General features: G+C 41.0%; 1 protein-coding gene across 1 annotated transcript in view; it reads left to right on the top strand.

Annotated features, from left to right (window-relative positions):
- RFTN1 (raftlin, lipid raft linker 1) overlaps positions 1-21,070 on the top strand; it is a 144,341-nt gene that overhangs the window by 93,419 nt on the left and 29,852 nt on the right. The window contains exons 5-6 of the mRNA XM_060248729.1: positions 7,237-7,440; positions 20,403-20,518. Coding sequence (XP_060104712.1) covers positions 7,237-7,440; positions 20,403-20,518 — 320 coding nt within the window. The remainder of the gene's footprint in view (positions 1-7,236; positions 7,441-20,402; positions 20,519-21,070) is intronic.

The raw sequence follows: 21,070 nt of genomic DNA, 5'->3' as shown, positions 1-21,070 counted from the left end.
GTGTTGAAAACGAGTTTACTTGGCACCAAAGCAGAACTTAGCCGGCCATAAGCCTCCAAACTGACTAAGTTAAAGTTATTCTCACTCAGACCATTTTTATTCACACCCCAAAACAAGCAGGCAGGCCTCCAGGCTTATCTAACTAAACATTCCCCACCCCCTTGCTCTCCTTCTACCTTCTGTCTCCATGCGTTATCAGCTCTTGCAAGAAGCTTCTCTGAGGCCTCTGTTATCTACTTTACAACCTTGAATCCTCACCCACTGAGACTATCTAGCCTCTAAAGGACAGTTGCATCAAACATTGCATCAGACATACTCTTTTTGAAGGCAAAAGCATATTTCCATTTATTATTATAGGGGTCTTCATTAATTATTCAGGGGTCCCCCTTCAATGGTTCATTCTATCCTGCAAAAGAGATAACTACTCTGAAGGGGGTTTTTTTGTATTATACTTCTAGTTTGTCTACTGCTTCAAGATAGATATAACAAGGGGCTTTTACATGGTAATAACTCTTGTATACATAATAGTATATTGTGCCCATGCATGTACTTCCTTGCCTTTCCCTATTCTGCCTAGAGTTGCCAACCTCCAGGTGGAGAAAAACGTAGGAGTCTGTGAAAAATTACTGTAGAACGAACAATTACAACTAGTGTAATACAGCTTAATACAAAAATTACACACTCTCCACAAACATTATATCAGTGCTTAATTGCACTCTGCAATATATTGAGTATTTATGTTAACAGCGTTTAAAGGGGAAAATTGTTCTTTTTTAATGTGGCAAATGGTTCCACTTTGCCTGTGTAAATGTTGGAATTGATTTCCTTATAATGCTATGAGCCTTGGTTCCAGAAACATAATCATGTGGTCAAAGAAGACGACGTTCGAAACACACAAAGATAAGAAAACCTAGGAAGCGTGTTGAATCTATACCTGTGGACAATCAACAGAAAAACAACCTTTGATTCATTCTTCTAAGCCTACACTTAATTCAAGGACTATTGTCTTTGTTGGTCGAGTATACTGCAAACTTTGCATGTTTCATACAGAAGTAATTGCTGTTTAAATCTGACAAACCTTGCATGTTTTTCTTAGAAGTATTGTTGTTAAAAAGTTGATTGTGGTGTTTCCCCTTTAAATGGAGTTCATAAATATTCAATATATTGCAGAGTGCGGTTAAGCATTGATATTATGTTTGTGGAAATTGTGTAATTTTTGTATTAAGCTGTGTTACACCAGTTGTAATTGTTCTTTGTACAGTAATTTTTCACAGCTGCCTACATTTTTCTCAACCTTGGCTGTGTTCCCCTTGTTTAGTTGCCAAACCTCCAGGTGGGAATTACGACTGATCTTCTGTCTTTAGGGACCAGTTCCCCTGGAGAAAATGGCTGCTTTGGAGGGGAGATTCTGTGACCTTATACCCCACTGAGGTGTAGGTTCTCCCTTCCCCAAACTATGCCTTCCTCATGTTCCACCTTCAAATCTAATGTTCCTTCCAACCCAGAGCTGGCAATTCTTCAGCCTCAGCAGTAATCATGATGGAAGGAGGTTCTTAAGTGGCTGGTGGAGCCAAATGTACATTTGCAAAACTTTCTAGGTAGGGATTAAGCTACTGCTGTTCTTTCTGGTTTTCCTTGAGCAGGGCAGGGCTAAGATTGACATTGCTAGGAAAACAGAGACTGGGAGAAAATTGCACATAGAGTCACTGGGAGAAAGCTTGTGATTCTGCTCTGGTCTCGTGTTGAAAATGTCATGACATACAATGTAACGGACCAAAGTCTCTTAAATAATTGGTCCCCAAAATGACACATGACATCAATGGAATGAAAGGGGATAATGTTTCTTGAAAGAATCCAGGAAAACCTTATTATTTCTCATTTTTATTTGGCCTGTTTTAGGCCATGTTTCTCCTTTTTGCATATTTTCTAGTTTTTAAAATTTATTTAGGAATGTTTGTTTGATATTGCCTATTCTGACTGGCAGTAATTCTTCAGAGTCTCAGGTGGAGGGTCCTTAACATCACCTACTACCTTTTTAAATTGGAGACATTAAGACTTTCTGCATGTAAAAAAGAGGATTGCTGAGCCATGGCCTCTCCTCAGATTGCTTGATATTATTTTCTAGTAACTGTTTTCAAATATGAGGGAATTTTCTGTTGTTTTTGTGTGTTTGTGGGTGTGTGAGAGGAAAGGGGGTGGAGGAGAATGAAATATCTTACTGATTTTCCCCCATAGTACATCTGATTTCTTTATTGCCCTTTTGTGGCCCTAATTTTCTTCAGAACTTCCTTTTTCTAACCTGGAAAAAGTATTCCAGTCTTGGCATTAATCTTCCTTTTCCTCTTGTGATCACAGAGGTAAATACTTCTATTCTTCACATTGTTTGCCATATCTTTTACAAGAGATCCCTGTTTTAGTCTGGAATTTCATGTTTCAGAAATGTATGCATTTTTGATCAGCAGGGAGGAATATATTTGTTTAGTGCAGATATTGCTTGATTAGCTTTTCAGAGTTCTTCTAGAATTAGACATCTTTAGAATTTTATTTACCAACTTTGTTATTCTTAGAAGTCCACAAACATATTCTGAACTTCTTAATTTACAGAAATGGCTGTTCATTTCCCACAAAATTTTAGAACATAACCATTGGTATTGAAATAATTTGGGGCTCTTATTTTAACAAGTGCTTGTTGCACTGTAAAGTCTCTGGCTGAGAGATCCTTTATCCTGTTTCTTATTACAGGAAAATGATAAAATAGTCCTCCTTGATCTGTATAAATCCTGGCTCAGTATTTGGATTGTTTTGCCAAATACGTGTATTAGCATCCATCCTTCATTTATGTAAAATGTATTTTTCCACTACTTCTTTAAATTCATAGCATCTGAATATGAAGAATCTGATGATTTTTAAGATTTCTAGAGGGCCTTGTGTATACTGTCTGATCCTGCATTTGTGTTTATTTAAGACTTTCCTGCATTAGTTGTGTGCTCTCTAAATGCCACTGAATCCATAAAGTATTTGAGATTTTTGGCAGAGGAACATTTAAAAAACATAAATGTTGCTGCAGGTGGTTTTTACCTAATTTACCCTCCCCTTCCCAATTCCTGGATGTTGGGTCAGGTTCATAACCTTTTTGTTTTTGTTCAGGGACTTTTAAACAGTTATATGGGGGAAGGGCTTTTTTTAGGGGGTAGGTTTCCTAGGGTTGCCAAGTCCAATTCAAGAAATATCTGGGGACTTTGGGGGTGGAGCCAGGAGACTTTGGGGGTGGAGCCAAGATCAAGGCTGTGACAAGCATAATTGAACTCCAAAGGGAGTTCTGGCCATCACATTTAAAGGGACAGCGCACCTATTCAATTCCTTCCTTCCATAGGAAATAATGAAGAATTAGGGGCACCTTCTTTTGGGGCTCATAGAATTGGACCCCTGGTCCAATCTTTATGAAACTTGGGGGGTATTTTGGGGAGAGGCACTAGATGCTATACTGAAAATTTGGTGCCTCTACCTCAAAAAATAGCCTCCCCCCACATCTCCAGGAATTCCCCCCGCCCAGCTGGCAACCCCCTCCCCCCCAAGAGGGAATATTCTCCTCCGAGCCCTTCCCCCCCCCGCCCAACTGTAGAAATCTTCGTCGTGTCTCGCAGGCCAGCCAGTGAGGGCATGCAGGCAGTTCCCTAGAACTACAATGAATTCCCAAAGTCCAGATTCCCAGAGGGGGGGGGCTTAGGTCTGGCTGAGGAGGTCTTTTGTTCTCCACCCAAAGCAACCCCCGCCCCCCCGTGCGCTTCTAGGCATTTCCCATCCTGGCTGGAGCTGACCTCCCCACCCCCCTGCCGCCCTTTACCGAGGCTCTCCAAATGGGCTGGCCATGCACCGCGCCTTCCCTCTGCAGCGCCACAAGAGCCTTCCGGCTGCAGGGCCAGCCCGGCTGCACACCGCCTTCCCAGACGGACTCCGCTCCTGGCACCTTGGTTCTCTCCAGTTCGCGTCCCCCCGCCCCCGGCCTGGCTGAGCGGCGAAGGCTGCAGGGAGGCCGCCGCTTGGTCCCCGCACACCTTCCCCGACAGCGCTGGCGCTCCTCCAGCCACTGAAGGCGAGGGCAAGGCAGGAGGCAGGGCCCCAGGGAAGCGCTGCAGCTCGCCTCTAGCTCTGGCCACGCTTTCGGAAGCAGCACCTTCCCACCCTTGAGGGCAGCGCCTCTGGAGCCGCTGGCTGGGCTGCCCTCAAGGGTGGGAAGGGAAGGGGCAAGGAGAAGCTGCTGGGATCAGGGCTGGGTGGGAAGGGCCGCCATTCTCCCCGCTTTCTGGATTTTTGGCGAGCGGGGGGAGAAGGCTCCAAATCGGGGGTCCCCAGCCCAGGCGGGGGATTTGGGAAGCCTAAGGTTTCCTGATTAACTCAAATATGTGTTTAGATCTTATGTATACCTCTCAGTTTATTGGATTGATCTTTGAAGGCCAAGTGACTACCCACTGTGATCGATGAAGAGTGTTGGATCTGTGAACTGTGAGGGACAAGAATAAAATTTTTAATCATGGATTAATTGGATGGCCAGGGTCTAGCCCTCAGCTTTCAATGGCAGTTCTTTATTTGAGAAAAATGGCCTCTTCACAAGGTTGTTATAATGATAAAATAAAAGAATCCACATTTAAAATGTCACTGTAACTTTAACAATGGATACCAAGTTCACTTGTAATATTATTGTATTTGGATTTGTGTTTGTCAGTTATTTGAACAAGCCATTATTATGGTTTCTAGCCTTGATTACCTGTTGTGGAAGATGATACATTTTGAACGATAATGTTGTAGAGTGGTATTTGAATGCAGGCCTCAGATTCAGCAGGAGCTCACAGGAGCACAGCTCCTGAACCTTTCTGAGGGTTCCCTCTCTTCTTCCCCACCTACCTTGTCCATTGAATAGTAGGTGCAGCTGCATAACAATCCCAGGCTTAGGAGAGCAGGCAGCCAGACAGTTACCAGGGGCTTTGCCACACCTCCAGCAGCCCTCATTAACCCCTGGAGAAGCCCATGCCACCTTTTATCTACTTCTTATGTGATTTGGGGCAGCGGGTGGCTTGGTGGCCTTTTGACTAGGGGGTGGGGCGGCCCAGGAGAGCCCCAGGCGAGTAAGGCCTGCTTGGGCTGGTTGGATCTCTAGCTAGCCCAAGCAGGCCTTGCTCGCCCAGGGCTCTTCTTTCTTGCATTGGGTTGCTTTTGGCTGGGAGAGGATGACATATGCTAATGAGCTCTGCCATCTATTTTTCTACAAAATGATCCCTGTTTGAATGTATCAGAATGTATCAATTCTAAAACATTGGTCCCACTAGGTTTTTTTTTCATTTATTGGCCTCTGAATTCTAGTAGAGGGGCTGTTTTGTTTTTTAATTTACTTAGGAAGATCAAATTAGACCATCTGCTCTTCTCAAGTCTCTACACACATTGAAATCACCATTTGGTTCTGACCAGAAGCTGTACTGCTGGATGAATTCATGAAAGTTAATTATACTGCTGTGATCCATGTAAAAGGTTTTGAAAAACAATTTAGAAGAAATAAGAACACTGCATTCTCATGTAGAACTCAGGGTTTTATTGTAAAATTATAAATTATTACCTCTTAACACAGATTTGTGGTTTAACTGAATCACTATTGCTTCTGCAAGCCAAATGAGAACACAGATAAGAACAAGAGCATAAGAGAAGCCATGTTGGATCAGGCCAGTGGCCCATCCAGTCCAACACTATGTGTCACATAGTGGCCAAAAAACCCAAGTGCCATCAGAAGGTCCATCAGTGGGGTAGAAGCCCTCCCACTGTGCCCCTCCTCCAAAGCACCAAGAATACAGAGCATCGCTGCCCCAAACTGAGAGTTCCAACAATACGCTGTGGCTAATAGCCACTGATGGACCACTGCTCCATATGCTTATCCAGTCCCCTCTTGCAGCTGTCTATGCTTGTAGCCGCCACTACCTCCTGTGGCAGTGAATTCCACGTGTTAATCACTCTTTGGGTGAAGAAGTACTTCCTTTTATCAGTTCTAACCCGACTGTTCAGCAATTTCATTGAATGCCCACGAGTTCCTATATTGTGAGAAAGGGAGAAAAGTACTTCTTTCTCTGTCTTCTCTATCCCATGCATAATCTTGTAAACCTCTTTCATGTCACCCCTCAGTAGACGTTTCTCCAAGCTCAAGAGTCCCAAGCGTTTTAACCTTTCTTCATAGGGAAAGTGTTCCAACCCTTTAATAATTCTAGTTGCCCTTTTCTGCACTTTTTCCAATGCTATAATATCTTTTTTGAGGTGCGGTGACCAGAATTGTACACAGCACTCCAAATGAGGCTGCACACACATTTCTCCCCCCCAAACTCGACTAAACACAGGTGAAAATTGGACAGTTAATCACTGTTTTAAAATTTCCTTGCTGATGTGTTATGCCAGAATATTTTCTCTTCGGACACTGGTATAATAAGAACACTTTGCTAGTAAGACTGTTAATGTTTTGTGCTAGGCAGAAAAAAAAAGTTGATTTAGGGAAGGAAGAACATAGTGCCCTGTATAAAGAAATGTTCTAAAACATGTGATTGTTACTTTAACAGAAAGAAGCACTCTTTCACACAGAAAGTGAGGCACAGAAGAGAAAAGAACTGGGAGTTGCAAACTAGCATGGAGAACTGTGCTGTTTTTATTTAATGAAGTACAATTTCAAAGAATTGAATACGTTATTTTGGAGCCACCATGTAGATGGATTAGGATTGCCAGCCTCCAGGTGGGAATTGGAGGTCTCCTTGAATTACAACTTGATCTCCTAACTACAGAGATAAATTCCTTGGAGAAAATGTCTTCTTTGGAGGGTTTAATTTGGAACTTATATTTCCAGGAACTTGTGTTCCTAGGGCCCACCTGGAAGTTGGCAACCTTAGGAGAGCACTAGTAACACAACAGATCCATAGGATCCAATCTATGAAAATGTGTGTTCTGCTTTATTTTATGGCCATGAAAACTTAGATGGCAGTAAAGCCTTGTGGTTCGTTTTACATGTGTTTGTTCTGAAGCTTGGTGGAAAAGCACATTTTTTTCTCTAATGACCCTGTAATGTTTTAATTATACATGGAGAAAGCTCAACTAATAGGGCTTATTAATATGTTACTTATTTATGCTTGCGCACTGTACCCCAGAGAACAAGAATGCACTGTATTTCCTGCTTTATGGTATTGCTATTTCAGCATTTTGTGCTTTCTTCAGAAACTGAAATCTTTGCTGTCTTCAACAAACCAAAGACTTCACAGAGATCCAGCCAATATTACACTGTAACAATTCCTATGAGAGTATTCAACAATGGCCAGAACATTTGCAGCTTAGAAGCTAATTGGCTGGAGCACATGACGGATCACTTCCGGAAAGGGAGCACATTGGTGAATGCCATCTTCAGTCTTGGGATGATAAATGGTATGGATCCCCCCCCCCTCCCAGCAAGATTGCTATCCTTTTTATCTTCTTCATCTCTTTTAAATGATTATCAGTTGTTTTCTTTTGGTCTTGGTCACAAGGGACAAAAGTACATTTAGAACTGAATGTGAAAACTGTTATTTGTTATTTTTCAAGTAACAGGAGCATGTGTTTGAGACTGGGTCTAAGCAGCAGTTCCCTTCAATCTTCTATTTTTCAGCTGCTTTCTTAGCAAAAGAAATATTCTGTCTTAATGCTAATTACACCTTGAAATTACATGCCATACTGAGTGCGAATTATTTGTTGGCACCATTCTTTGAAGAAATGTCTTTACAGATTTTCAAGATGCTGAATTTAATTCCTGTAAAAGTTTTTCTCCCTTATTTTTCAGATCATTGCTCACATAGGATTGATTCCCTTTGATATGAGGCAGGCCTGAACCCAGAGCTGTGTTGTGTATGCATATTGCTTTCAAGTCAGGAGGCTTCTGTAGAAAATGCAGCTTGATATGATCACTGGTAATGCTGCAAACTGGGGGCAGAGAACTGATCTCTGTAGTCTAGAGATCAGTTCTAATTCCAGGGGAATGCCAGGTCCCTTCTGGAGGATGGTAACCTGAATCACTGGATCTCTTGTACTAGTTGAATTGGGATGATTTGTGTGCAGTTGCAAGTGCCTCTGTGCAATCTGGTTTTCCTTTTCCCGCTCATCATAACAGGAAATGGAACAAAGCTATTTCTATGTAGTGGGGATTAGGGATGGGCACGACTAGAAGCACGATTTACAATTTGTGCCTAAAATGGCCGATTTGTGGTTTGTTCTGAATTGGTTTGGGTACTTATGCTATCACAACTTGCAAAATGAAGTGGCTTGTTCTTTGGTTCGTTTGTGTCGTTGTCAGTGGGTGATCCTCCTCACATGCTGCAAAATGCCCAGCATGATGACATCTCACTATCACTCCAGGCACATCACCCTGGCAAATGAGCCCAGTGTGATAGCATCACTTCCAGGTGACGTCATCATGCCAGGTACATTTGCATCTTTCTAGCCCTTCTGAACCAAATGAACCACTAGAAAATAAAAACTGAACCACCAAATTGGGCAAACCAGTGAACCACAAAATGAACCACCATTTCTGTGTTCTGCATCCATCCCTAGTGGGGATTAATGTTGTAGCTGCCGTCCACAGGGATCCCTGGAGAAGCTGCCTATCCCTGTATAGACCTGCTCACCATCTTTACCATCGTTAAAGGTAACTACTTCTCAAGAGATACATTTCATTTCCACCAGATCTCCAATGCTTTTGGTAGTGATACCCACAGAGGGGACATGAAGAACAGTTTCCTTTAAATTCCACAGACTGGATAAGGCCACATCATTTCAGCAGTCTTCTTGCTGCATTATTGAGCTACTTGTCTCCCCTGCTGCCATGTATTACAAGCAGCTATTGCTTTAGAATTAAGTGCGTTTAAGATGACTAAGGCTGCCAACTATAGCCTGGGAAATTCCTTGGGGTTTGGGAGACTGTGCCTATGGAGGGAAGGATTCAGAAGGGATTTCACCTAGAATCTATGGTATACCATAAAGTACACTCTCTAAAACAGCCATTCTCTTCAGATGAGATGATAGCTGTAGTCTGGAGTTCAGTGTCATCCCAGGAGAACTCCAGGCTCCATCTGCAGGTTGGCAACCCTAGGCTGCATATCTGAGGTTATATTTGCACTTTATTCAGGAGAAACCTTTATCCGCCTGCCCCCTCTTAATTATTGTTTTCTACTGTCAAGAAGACAAAAGTAATGACTGTTGGGAAACTGAACAATTTTAAGTCTGACAATGAAGACACTGAAATTGTTCAAGATTTTCTGTTTCTTGGTTCCATCATCAACCAAAAGGGAGACTGCAGCCAAGAAACCAGAAGGTGTTTGCAACTGGGAAGGGCAGCCCTGAAGGAGATAGAAAAGATTCTTAAGTGTAAGGATGTGTTGCTGCCAACCAAGATTAAGTTAATTCATGTCATAGTATTCTCCAGTACTATGTATGAGTGTTGGACAGTGAAAAAAGTTAACAGGAAGAAAGCTGATTCATTTGAAATGTGGTGTTGGAGGAGAGATTTACAGATACTGCAGAATGCCAAAAAGACAAATAAGTGGGCTCTAGATCAAATCAAGCCTGACCTCTCTCTAGAAGCTAAAATGACTAAACTGAGTCACTTTGGTCACATAGTGAGAAGTCAAGAGTCACTGGAAAAGATAGTAATGTTAGGAGAAGTTGCAGGTAGCAGGAAAAGAGAACTCAACATAGTATGGATTGACTCAATCAAGAAATCCACAGCCCTCAGTTTGCAAGACCTGAGCAAGGTGGTTAAAGATGGGATGTTTTTGAGAAAGTTAATTTGTAGGATCACATATTGTCAGTCATGTTACGTGAAGTTTAAAGTAGAGTGAGATGTGGTTTTTAAAGTAGCATGGTAAATTCTCATGTGGCTTGAGGACTTCAGGTACGTTTCTTCCAGAACTGGACTCCTTGAACAAAGTTTGAGTTCAGTGGCACCTTTAAGACTAACAAAGTTTTATTCAAGGTATTCATGAAAGCCTATACCTTGAATAAAACTTTGTTGGTCTTAAAGGTGCCACTGGACTCAAACTTTGTTCTGTTGCTTCAGACCAACACAGTTACCCACCTGAATTTGGACTCCTTGAAATAATTGTTAATTTGGGAGCACGAGGGGTTTTTCTCCGAGCAGGAACACACAGGAACACAATTCCGGCTGGCTTGGCATCAGGGGTACGGCCTAATATGCAAATGAGTTCCTCCTGGGCTTTTTCTACAAAAAAAAAAGCCTTGGGGAGCACTGCTGTTTTCAGATGCTTGTTGCCTGATCTGTAAATGTACAGCCAACTCACAAAGTAACTTGCTTTCTGGTTTTTGAATTTTCAAGTAGATTGGTCTTTAAATCACCTTTACCTTTGGAAAAAAGCTATGTATGCACACAAAAACTTATGCCTTGAATAAAACCTCTTTGGTCTTAAAGGTTACCCTGAACTCAAATTTTGTTCTGCTACTTCAAACCAACATGGCAACCCACTTGAATCTATATTTGTGTTGTTAAACTTAAATATAATTTGAATATAATAAAATGTACATTTGAAAATTTTATTGTAATATGGAAATGGAGTATTAAACAGCAAAAATGGAAATATATAACAATTAAGATGAGAAACTGTCTTCTCTTGTTTCATACTTCCTTTATAATAGGCTTTTGAGTGCAAATCTACAAACTCTAGTTAATTTGATTGCTAGTTGTCCTTTCTCTGCTAATTGTTCTACCATGTGCTTGGTAAAGGTGAAAAATATTGGATTTTTTCCCATTTTGCACATAGGAATCTTCATTTACAACACATGTGATGCTGAGGATTGCACTTCACACAAATCTGTCATTTGTTCTTGCTGAAATATATACCTCAGGCATGCTTGTACTTGTAACTCCTCAGAAATAATTGTGTACACAGCCCTAATTTTTGCAAACAGCAGTATGTAAACATAAAAGTCTGTGTGTTTGTGCTGAAGATACTGCTGTTGGAACTATTGTGAGAAACAAAAATGTTATTTTTTAGAATTTGGTCAGAAGGTTAAAGATATGAGGGCAGATTTTGGCACAAGAGATATAAAACACATTAACTCTCTCTTTTAGAATCAAAAGGCTCTATTGTTTATATCCTGTCTTTCCTCTTAAGAGACTCATGGCAAGGGTATGTAGGGATTCAGCCCATTCAGCCACTGATTAAATGCAGACTTGCTTAACTTCCACAAGATGGCTGTATGGAGAGGCCTTCAGGCTATATCCTGGGCCCAAGATTATTGCTCATATCCAGTTGTGTTCTTGTTGAAATGATAAGTAATGTTGTTGATCTGTCCCAGAGAGAGATGGAGAGAGAACCATTTGGTTTGTTTCAGCAAAAAAAGGGGGTCTTGTAGGACCTTTAAAGGTAAATAGATTTATTGCTGCATAAGTTTTCATGGACTAGGGTGCATTTTGTCAAATCCATTAAATATTTCTTCTCAGCTGGCAAATACCTAAATGGCCAGGCCACACAGGAGAAAAATTATAAACACTGAGATCATAAGGCCATGAAATCCCAATTTGTCATAGTTCTATACTATTTTGAAAATTAATGCTAATATTAACAACAGGGGTTTTTTTAAATCCAAATATTAAATAGATGAACTTTTGGGCAAAGAATTTTGGTTAAGGTTTTGAAATTTTTTTGGGTGGTTTATATGGTCTGAGATTTTTAACTTTGAATGTTGATTTAATGAAGCATAGTGCTTGGATCTAATGACACCACTAGGGTTGCCATTCCCCCAGTCAGGGCGGGGTTTTCAGGGGCTCCAATCCCGCTACCAATCAGCTGGCTGGCAGGGGAAGCCCCACCCCCGAACAACCCCCTCCTGTGTCAGTGTAACATCACCTGGAAGTGACATCATCATGCCAGCATGAAGGCTGCCATAGAGTTTTTGACCAAAATGCTAGAGTTTCAATATGTTTGGTGTGATAATGTCACTGCACCACGTGTGATAGAGCATCCAAGAATGGACTTGGGAGCCCCCTGCTGGAAGCCAGGTAAGATGTGGGAACCCTAGACACAATTGCAGCAGTAAATTGCACTTCAGTTAATGCAGGAAGAGATAAGTGACTATTCCACTCTGTGTGTGGTGTGTAGGGTGGCCAGACCATAACATAACCTGAAACTCTGGGAGAAATTGGGGAGTGGGGCCTAGTGCACTGACATTGTGTCAGTGTGTTGACATCTTCTGGTAAGAACCTGTAATGACAACACTCTAGAATTTATAAAAGCTCTACAGTTTACCACAGAGTTTCTATAAATTCTACAGCACCTACTACATCACTTCTGGTGCAATGGTAGCATACACTGTATTTTAGCCCCTATTTCCTCCTGCTGGTACCTCAGACAAAGGACCAAGATACTGGAACGTCTTCCATTATAGTGGGAGGCATACGTACACTCATGTGTATACCAGCAGCCCCTCATGCCCCCTACAAATGGGTTCCAGTTGTTAGGGGAGCAGTTTCTTGGGGATGGTGAACTGGAAATTGGGGGGCAGATGACCTGCACTCCCTAGTATTATGCCTTTTACCTGCTCAGCAGAGTCTTTGCATACTAACCAGAGTTAAAATAGAGGCAGCCACCAGGATATTGTTTCTTCTTTTATGCTGCTGCTAGAGATCCTACAGCCAATAATAATAGTTTATGAAATTGGTTTATCTTTGTAAAATTAAATTGGGAAATTAACAACCAGTCTTTATTTTTTTCCTATCCTGCAGCAAAGGAAGTTCTAAAGTTCAGATGATGGAATGCTTTCTTTTTGCTTTCTGGCAAGCCATGCAAATTGCTAGCTAACTTGCTTGGAAAAGGCCATTTATTTTAAATGTATAAACAGCACTTTCAAATATGAGTCACTGGACCAATACAGACCAATTAGGCCTTCCTTTTAAAGAGAGCGTTTTATTTCTGGCTCCTTATCAGTGTATTGCTTAATATCCCAAAGCAGCATATGAAAAGTATCAGTCTGTTGTATAAACATTAAATGTGCATTTACATAACTGGGTTTGGAGGAGTTTCCTGATGACAGATTTTGCAGTTGAGGAGGGCGTGTACAACAAGATTACTGTACACTTGCAGTATTACTTTGTGAAGAAACAAGGTAATGGAGTGAGTTGAGACTTGTATAATAAAAGCAGACTTAGAAAAAATGTTCTTAAATGGTAGAATGTATTGGTAGAATACATTGCAGGAGAGTAGCCTATTTCTAATGCCTCTTCCTTGATCCAAGTGACATTTTGTAATGGAGAGAAAAAGTTGCCATATAGTTAAACATCTGTGCAAATATAGGAGATTTTGTATACTGTGTATGCATGCTGTCATTTCTGATGAAAATATTTGTACCCAGTGTATAGGTTCTGGAAACAGATTTCCCAACTGAAGGCACATGTGGAAAATTAGATGTAAGTGGTACCAGAGTGAGAAACTCATTTTATGGGAAGCAGTCCGGAATTGCTGGTGAATGCCAGTCAAAGGCAAACATGCAAAAGGCCACTTTTCCCCCTGTACCTGTGTTGATGACTTTTCATTTTAATAACAATAATGCAAAGGTTAGGATTTGTGCATGAGCTTCAATAGTTCAGAGACAACAGACAACATAGGGAGATGTTGCTTCCCACTAGTATAGCTGTCATAATAAAATAAAGAATCTTTTCCCATAGTCATCTTGTAAATCATGTGCAGGAACATTAAAATGACATTTTGCCCAGCAGAACAGCATCAAATATTTATACATCCACGTGAAAATAGCCTTTTGAGCACAGTGGGGGAGCTTCTTGCCTTAATAAAAAATGCAGCGATAATGGAACCTTTTCTGTTGAAGGAGGGTGGATTAACCTTTTTACGTGAGCTTAGTGAAGGTAGAGAATATAAAATGGCACTAAAGCTTGGACAGAACAGAAGTGGTTTGTAGTTGAACAGTAGGGCTAGCTATATGATCTGATTTTTAGTACAAATGAGTCATCGTTTGATCATTTAGCTTTTGAGATTTAACTAAGTAGATGTAATATGCTGGAATCCTCAGGATTAATTGCACAAATTATGTGATAATTGAAAACAAGTTAACCACTCAGGAATGGAAAGGAGAGGGGGTTAAATGGATGACACAGTTAATACCCAGCTCCTGGAAACTAATACTGCAAAAGACCCTGTTAGAGCTTTGATATTTTTGGATGGCTGTTAATAATTGACATGATTCTGGCTCATTCAGGAGCATAGTACTGCATATGCTTTCATAAAATAAATTAAGTTACCTTGGCATTCATACTTGGGGATACTGGGATTTGTACATGCAGTAAAATTCATCACACAGGAGTTTAAAAGAGGATAACCTCGTGCACTTTTAAATTCTCTTTTGGAGTTGTAGGCAACTTCATCTTTATTCACTGTTCAGTTGCCCTTGTGGAAGGTGACCCTTAACCTTTGTGAGTTGTATGGCAGACTGTATCCCAAATGCAAAACTCTGTCTCTGATAGGATAGTTTCTATTACCCCTGCCTTGCTTTTTATTTGCCCAGTCAGTTTTTGCTGCATGAAAGTAATAAACAATCTTCAGTAAGTTTATTTGGAATAAATGGCTAAAATAGAGTCCCAGAATTCAGAAATAGAAGTAGCACAGGAAACATCTCTGGAGAATTGGTAACATATCCCCAAATCAAGCTTTAACTCTTTAGCAAGTAGATATTTAAATGACTACATTTCTGGGCATCCAGGGTTATGTTATCTCTGTGAAATGATTGGACATAGTTGTCATGGGTGCAGAACAAAGCACAGAAGGCAAACTAGTGTTAAAGGTTTAGTCAAGCTTGCTAAGAACTATGAACCAGTAGACTGGAAAATGTACAAAGTATAGGCAAAAGAATGGCCCTTAATGCACATGTGTCCATGCCCAACGCCTAATTTGTATATATTTGATTATTTTGATGCAAAGAAAAGACAAAATTCACAAGCGTACCAATAGACAGTGAAGGCAGAAAGCAAAGTTGAGTCTTGCTGAGCTTTGATATTCCAAGATGATAAATTACCAAGCAGTTGCTATGGTTATTATCAGTATTTTTGTGAGAACAGATTATTACTTTTGTGGATATACTGTACGATAAGAAACAAATACAGGTTGAGACTGTTGAACAGTTATGTCAGCAGACTGATATGACAAAACAGTCTATTGTAATGGACAGAAGGAACCTTCTGCAGCTGTCCCAAAGAGTTGCTGGCCATTTGTTACCTTTCTAACAAAATGAGTACAAAACCCAAGGACATATGAAGAGAAGGGCTCTTTGCAAAGAAAGAAGATTTTTCCCTGTGGCATATCAAACAGTTAAAAACCTTAACTCAGGGGTGTCAAACATGCGGCTTGGGGGCCAAATCAGGCCCCCCAGAGGGCTTCTATCAGGCCCCTAAGCAACTGGCTGTCATCTCCTTCCTTCTCCCTCTCTCTTGCTTCCTTCTGCATAACAGCTTGCTTTGCAAGGCTTGCTCAAGCTACAGAGCAAAGTCTCTATTTTCTCCATTGGCTGAGGCTCCTCCCTTGGGGAGGAAGGGAGGAAGGCAGAGCTTGTTTTTCCAGGCTCTCTCAATTGCACAGCAGAGCTACTGAGCCAAGCCTCTCTCCCTTCTGTTACCTAAGGCTCCTTCCCCCTGGTTCCCTGGGGAAGGAAGGAAATAGCCACCGCTTCTTTGCCCAATTCCTTTGATCCCATGGGAGAAATAAAAAGAAAGCACCTTTAAGACCAATGAGTGCTAACATTTTAAGCACGTTTTAAGTTTTTTTTTAAAAAAAAAGCTTTAATTGCATTTGTTTGTGCCCTTTATAAAGTTTATATCTCTGCTACCTAATCTTAATAGGTACACACATGGCCTAGCTTGACATGGCCCAGCCCAGCCCAACCTGACATGACCCAGCCCAACAAGGTCTCATTTATGTCAGATCTGGCCCTCATAACAAATGAGTTCGACACCCCTGCCTTAACTCATTCTTTGGGACTCTTTCCACCATCCCAAGGACCTACTAAATCAAAATACCAAGGAAAACCCTTACTATCCTACCACAAGAACAAAGTTTGAGTCCAGTGGCACCTTTAAGACCAAGGAAGTTTTATTCACAGTATAAGCTTTTGTGTGCATGCACACCTCTTCAAATACATTCAGATATCTGTATCTGAAGATGTGTGTGCACACAAAAGCTTTTACTGTGACTAAAACTTCCTTGGTCTTAAAGGTGCCACTGGACTCGAGCTTTGTTCTGCTGCTTCAGACAAACATGGTTTCCCCACCTGAATCTATCCTACCACAAGTTCTGAAGATATTTGAAGGCAATACTTGTTGGAAACTTCAGTATCCAGTTCAAGCACGGTGCCTTTCTCCCATCTAGAGTCAGACATTCCTCATTCAAGGTCCTCCTCTTTAGGCTACTTATGTTCTGTGGGTCATTTTGAATTGTACAGTGATAGCTGTGGGTCTCATGGCCAAGTTATGTCATATTGGACATATGAAGCTGCCTTATACTGAATCAGACCCTTGGTCCATCAAAGCCAGTATTGTCTACTCAGACTGGCAGCGGCTCTCCAGGATCTCAAACTGAGGTTTTTCACACCTATTTGCCTGGACCCTTTTTTGGAGATGCCAGGGATTGAACCTGGGACCTTCTGCTTACCAAGCAGATGCTCTACCACTGAGCCACCGTCCCTCCCCTATTATCTTCCCACATCTAGATATTTGTTAATGGGACCACCATACCATACCAGTTTCCCTGTTATTGAATTTGATTTAAAAATCCAGATTAATGTTTAACCAAAACATATAAAACTTAGAACCATCCTGTATTCTGCAGTCACCACAGATTGTCTGCCTGCAGACATAGCTACTGTAGTAGCCTGTCTAGCAACAAAGTTCCATCATGAGCCTCTTCAAGCAGCTCATACCTATGAGATCTGAGACTCCATAACCTTCCTCCAACAAAACTTATCTTATGTCTGAAGGTTCAGACACACTCTAATCCATTAGTCCTTCTCTGAATACAGTATCATTAAGTTTATCAGAGAGATTCCCTTCACCTTTCTGTCCTGCCATGAAAAACACTACAATAATTTTCCTCGTGGTAAACACACAGCCTTTTATCGTATGTAGCACAACTTAGTTTACCTGGACTCTTGGGAAGGGCTGCTTAGTGGTCCAAGGTATCACAGATAAAACAGCTACAAACAGGAAGGCATAGGTATGCTCTGAGGAACCACTTGGGCAAGGGTTCTGGTGCCACAATCATATTTTTCCAGAAACCATGTATACTGTTCTTGCCTGCAACCAGGCCTCATTTTGGGCAGGAACTCATAGGAGCAGAGCTCAGGAACCTCTAAATTTTTATTGTGCTCCTTCTTTCTTACCCTCCCACCCCAAAAACTTGCTTCTGGGCTCCAGCCCTCTGTGAGAGTTTTGCTGAACTCTTAAGATTTGACAAACTTTCTCATTTCCCCCCCACAAAAAATGGGAAAATAACCAAAACATATAAAACAGACAGATGAAAATTTTCATCACACCACTGTGGCCACACAGAAGAAAGCTATTTTAAAAGTATGATGGGAGTAAGATTTTATTATAACAATTATAATTCAATAAACATTTTAAGGTAGATGCTGAACTGATATAGTTTAGTACACCTTCCAGTGATTTCAGGGGTGTGTGGCATATCCAAATGAATTGTGCTAATGAGCTCTTTTTCTACAGCGTGACCACTGCCTGCAACCTTTTGATGGCCTTTCCAAGCAGAGATGGTGGGTTGACCTTCATGTGGGCTAGAGATTTGGTAGTATAATGGCTGTTTTACTTGGTGTTTTTCAAAGTGCAGATTTTATCACAGAAGTGAACAAAAAGTGCTTTCCATTCTGCAGCAGAGTAGGAGAATTCTTGGAAGATGTCTTCAATAATCAAATTATCTCATATATACATTTTCTGTTTACAACTAAAACTGGTAACTTTGGGCAGTGGCAAACTGATCATACATACCGCTGAAGCATACTTGAGAACTATGGTTTTTATTTTCCAGAACTTTGGAATAGGACCAAATGTTGAGCCTACTGTTGATGTCAGGCATATACTGTTGCAGAAACAGATGGTTTTATTTCAGAATTTTTTCCATCTAAATCATAGATCCTGGTTCATAGGGCTACCCTAATGTCTCTTTTGGTAAAAGTGTTGCAGGAGGAGGCAGTCAAATCAAAAGATTTTCTAACTTGATCACATTTTCATCAGGTTGATCTTTTTGTGGGTTGCAATTTTTCATTTTGATTTATATGTTTCAGTTACAGAGCAGTCTGTTCTGTTGGGCTGCTGTTTCAACTTAGCATATTCAGTAGATTATTACTTGTGTTTTCTGTTCTAACCAGGGCTTTTTTTGAGCAGGAATACACAGGAATGCAGTTCCAGCTGGCTTGGCATCAGGGTGTGTGGACTAATATGCAAATAAGTCCTGTTGGGCTTTTTATACAAAAAAACTCTATGTGAAACAGTGGTGACATCAGGGTGTGTGGCCTAATATGCAAATGAGTTCCTGCTGGGCTTTTTCTACAAAAAAGCCCTGGTTCTAACGAAACAATGTCTTAAAGACTTGATTCAAAAGTTCAAACTCTTGCCTTAATGGAGCTTTCATTTGGTTTTTTTTGGAATTTGCTTTCTTTTTAAATGTGCATAGGTTTGGGATTTTTTTAGCATTCTTGAAAAGGCTTAGTGAATTGTCTGCACTTAAATGTTAATCTGGCTTTCCTAAACACCCAATAAAATAGTTTAGGACCCAGTTGGTAACCAAGATATTTTCTTACCAGGTTTTTTTTTTTTGCAACCATCAGATTTTATTAAAAATCAGTTGTAATTGCTAGATGTTTTCTTCATCTGTTGTACAGGCAGGAAGTTTTGTGGCTTCTTCCCTTCCCTTAGCTATCTGTAATTAATATCTTCTATAGCAATATGAAGCAATGGTGCCACTAGAAGGTCTGTGCTTAATCACAAAGAAAAATCCATGGCACTTAGGAGTTCAAGGACAGACTTAGTGATTCTGGGGCCCTGGGCAAAAATCCAGGATGGGACCTCAAAATCACTTCACCTCCCAATGGGGCACCCACCATACCCAAACAAAGGACAGCCCTTATTCTATATGAGGAAGGTGGGAATCATAGTCAGAAGCTGACTGCCTAAGCCTTGGACACAGGAAGCACGAGTGACCACTGCCAAGCCAGCTGGCCAAGCTCTTGATGTGATGAGCATGAGTAGCTGTTGCTGCGAGCAACCCTTGATGGGATGGGTGCAAATGATGAAAGCCTGCTGTTTTTCTTTGCCCTCCTCCATTAGAGAATGGTTGCAGTCCAGGGCCCAGTGCAGCTGACTCTGTTGCCCATTGGCTAAGACCATTCCTGGAGGAGACACATCTCCTGTGAAGATATTTGCAAAACAGGAGCCTGGTCTTCCTTCTGTTGTCCATAAAGTAGTAGGCTACAAACACTGATGCTATTGGAAGAAGGTAATGTAGACAGAGCAGTGTTGTGGAATTAATAGTATTGCATGATACAACATCCATTTGCTTCTCTAGGAGAGAGAAGCACCGAGGTCACTAAGGAAAATAAAATTCAGTGTGGTATATATAGTCTTTACTGTCCTCTGTGGTATTTAGTGTCAGAAATATGAAAGGAGAGGGAAGGAACACCTCATGCTCCAAGTTCTAAAAGTTTTCCCAATTAAGCATACATACATATATGTCCTGGGGTGGGTTGGCCATTAAGGCTACCGGGACACTCCCCGTGAGTGGATGCACTAGGAGATTACTCCCCTGCTGGGAGCTCTGAATGTGAGAGCCACCTCTGACCCTCACTTTATGCAAGGCAGGAAAAAGCCAGGAAGCCTTGGTTTACATGATATAGGTGGGCAGGAGCAGTTGCTGTGCCTGCAAGGCAGCAGCCTTGTTTCACACAAGATGTGCAAGAGTTAACACAAGAGCTTGCAACCCTTCCTTTCTTCCATGCATGGGGGGGGGCAAGCAGTGGGAGCCCTTCTCTAAGATCATTTTTGCTTTCCAGTCTGCTTGGCGTCTACATTATGTGGGCCTACATAGAAAAACACTTGAATACCAGTTACAAATCTGTGCAGCTCTAATTTCAAAATGGTTGCTAGAAGGATAACTTAATATTAGAAAGTCATGTATTCTTTAAATCTTTTTGCTCTATTACTCTCATTCATTTTAATGAAGTGGGACTGTGCATATTTTTGTGTGTCTATTGTTCTTCTAATAACATGCTTGGAAGAAATGTGTACTGTAATGGTAAACATATGCAGCTTACAAGAATATTTTGTGTTTGTACAGATTCCTTCCAGGGTATGACAGATGGAATGTTCATCTTTGAAGATCTTTCTCTGGAAGATAGCAAAAGTGTACAGGGCTATGATGCTATTGTTGTAGAACAGTGGACTGTCTTGGATGTAAGTGTACCATTTGCTTTTTTTGCTTGTTTCTTGAATCACAAGCAAACGAGAAATGAGTATTTGTGTTATCCTGCTTGCTGTCTCCATGAGCAATCATTTCTGCATTTTTCCAGTGTATTAAATGCTTTACAGTACTTTCCCCAGAAATGGTAGCCTTTACTGCATCCAGAAAAACAGATAATTTTGGCATTAGCAAATTTATTGTCATGTAAGCTTATGTGAGCTATTGTCCACTGTCTCAGATGCATGTAAGACAAAGTGAGCTCTGGCTCATGAAAGTTTATGCCACAACAAACACATTAGTTTTTTAATATGCCTTGAGATTCTTTATTTTTAATATTTTCTTATTTATTTTCTCAACAGCCCCAAAGGTTTGTGTCTAGAAGAGCAATATAGGGCTTAATTAAATGTGCTGGTAGGAGATCTGTTAATGGTTTTGCTGGGTTTTTTTTTTAAACAACAGCCATTTCAGATGCTTTTAGCTTGGATCAGGACCACAGCACAGAAGAGGAGTTTGTTTTCCATGGATCTTTTTTCCTCAGTCTTCTC

This window comes from Heteronotia binoei, chromosome 10 (genome assembly GCF_032191835.1).
Source record: "Heteronotia binoei isolate CCM8104 ecotype False Entrance Well chromosome 10, APGP_CSIRO_Hbin_v1, whole genome shotgun sequence".
Classification (NCBI taxonomy): Eukaryota; Metazoa; Chordata; class Lepidosauria; order Squamata; family Gekkonidae; genus Heteronotia; species Heteronotia binoei.
The sequence above is the reverse complement of the archived record's forward strand: the minus strand, read 5'-3'. Positions and strand labels throughout refer to the sequence as shown.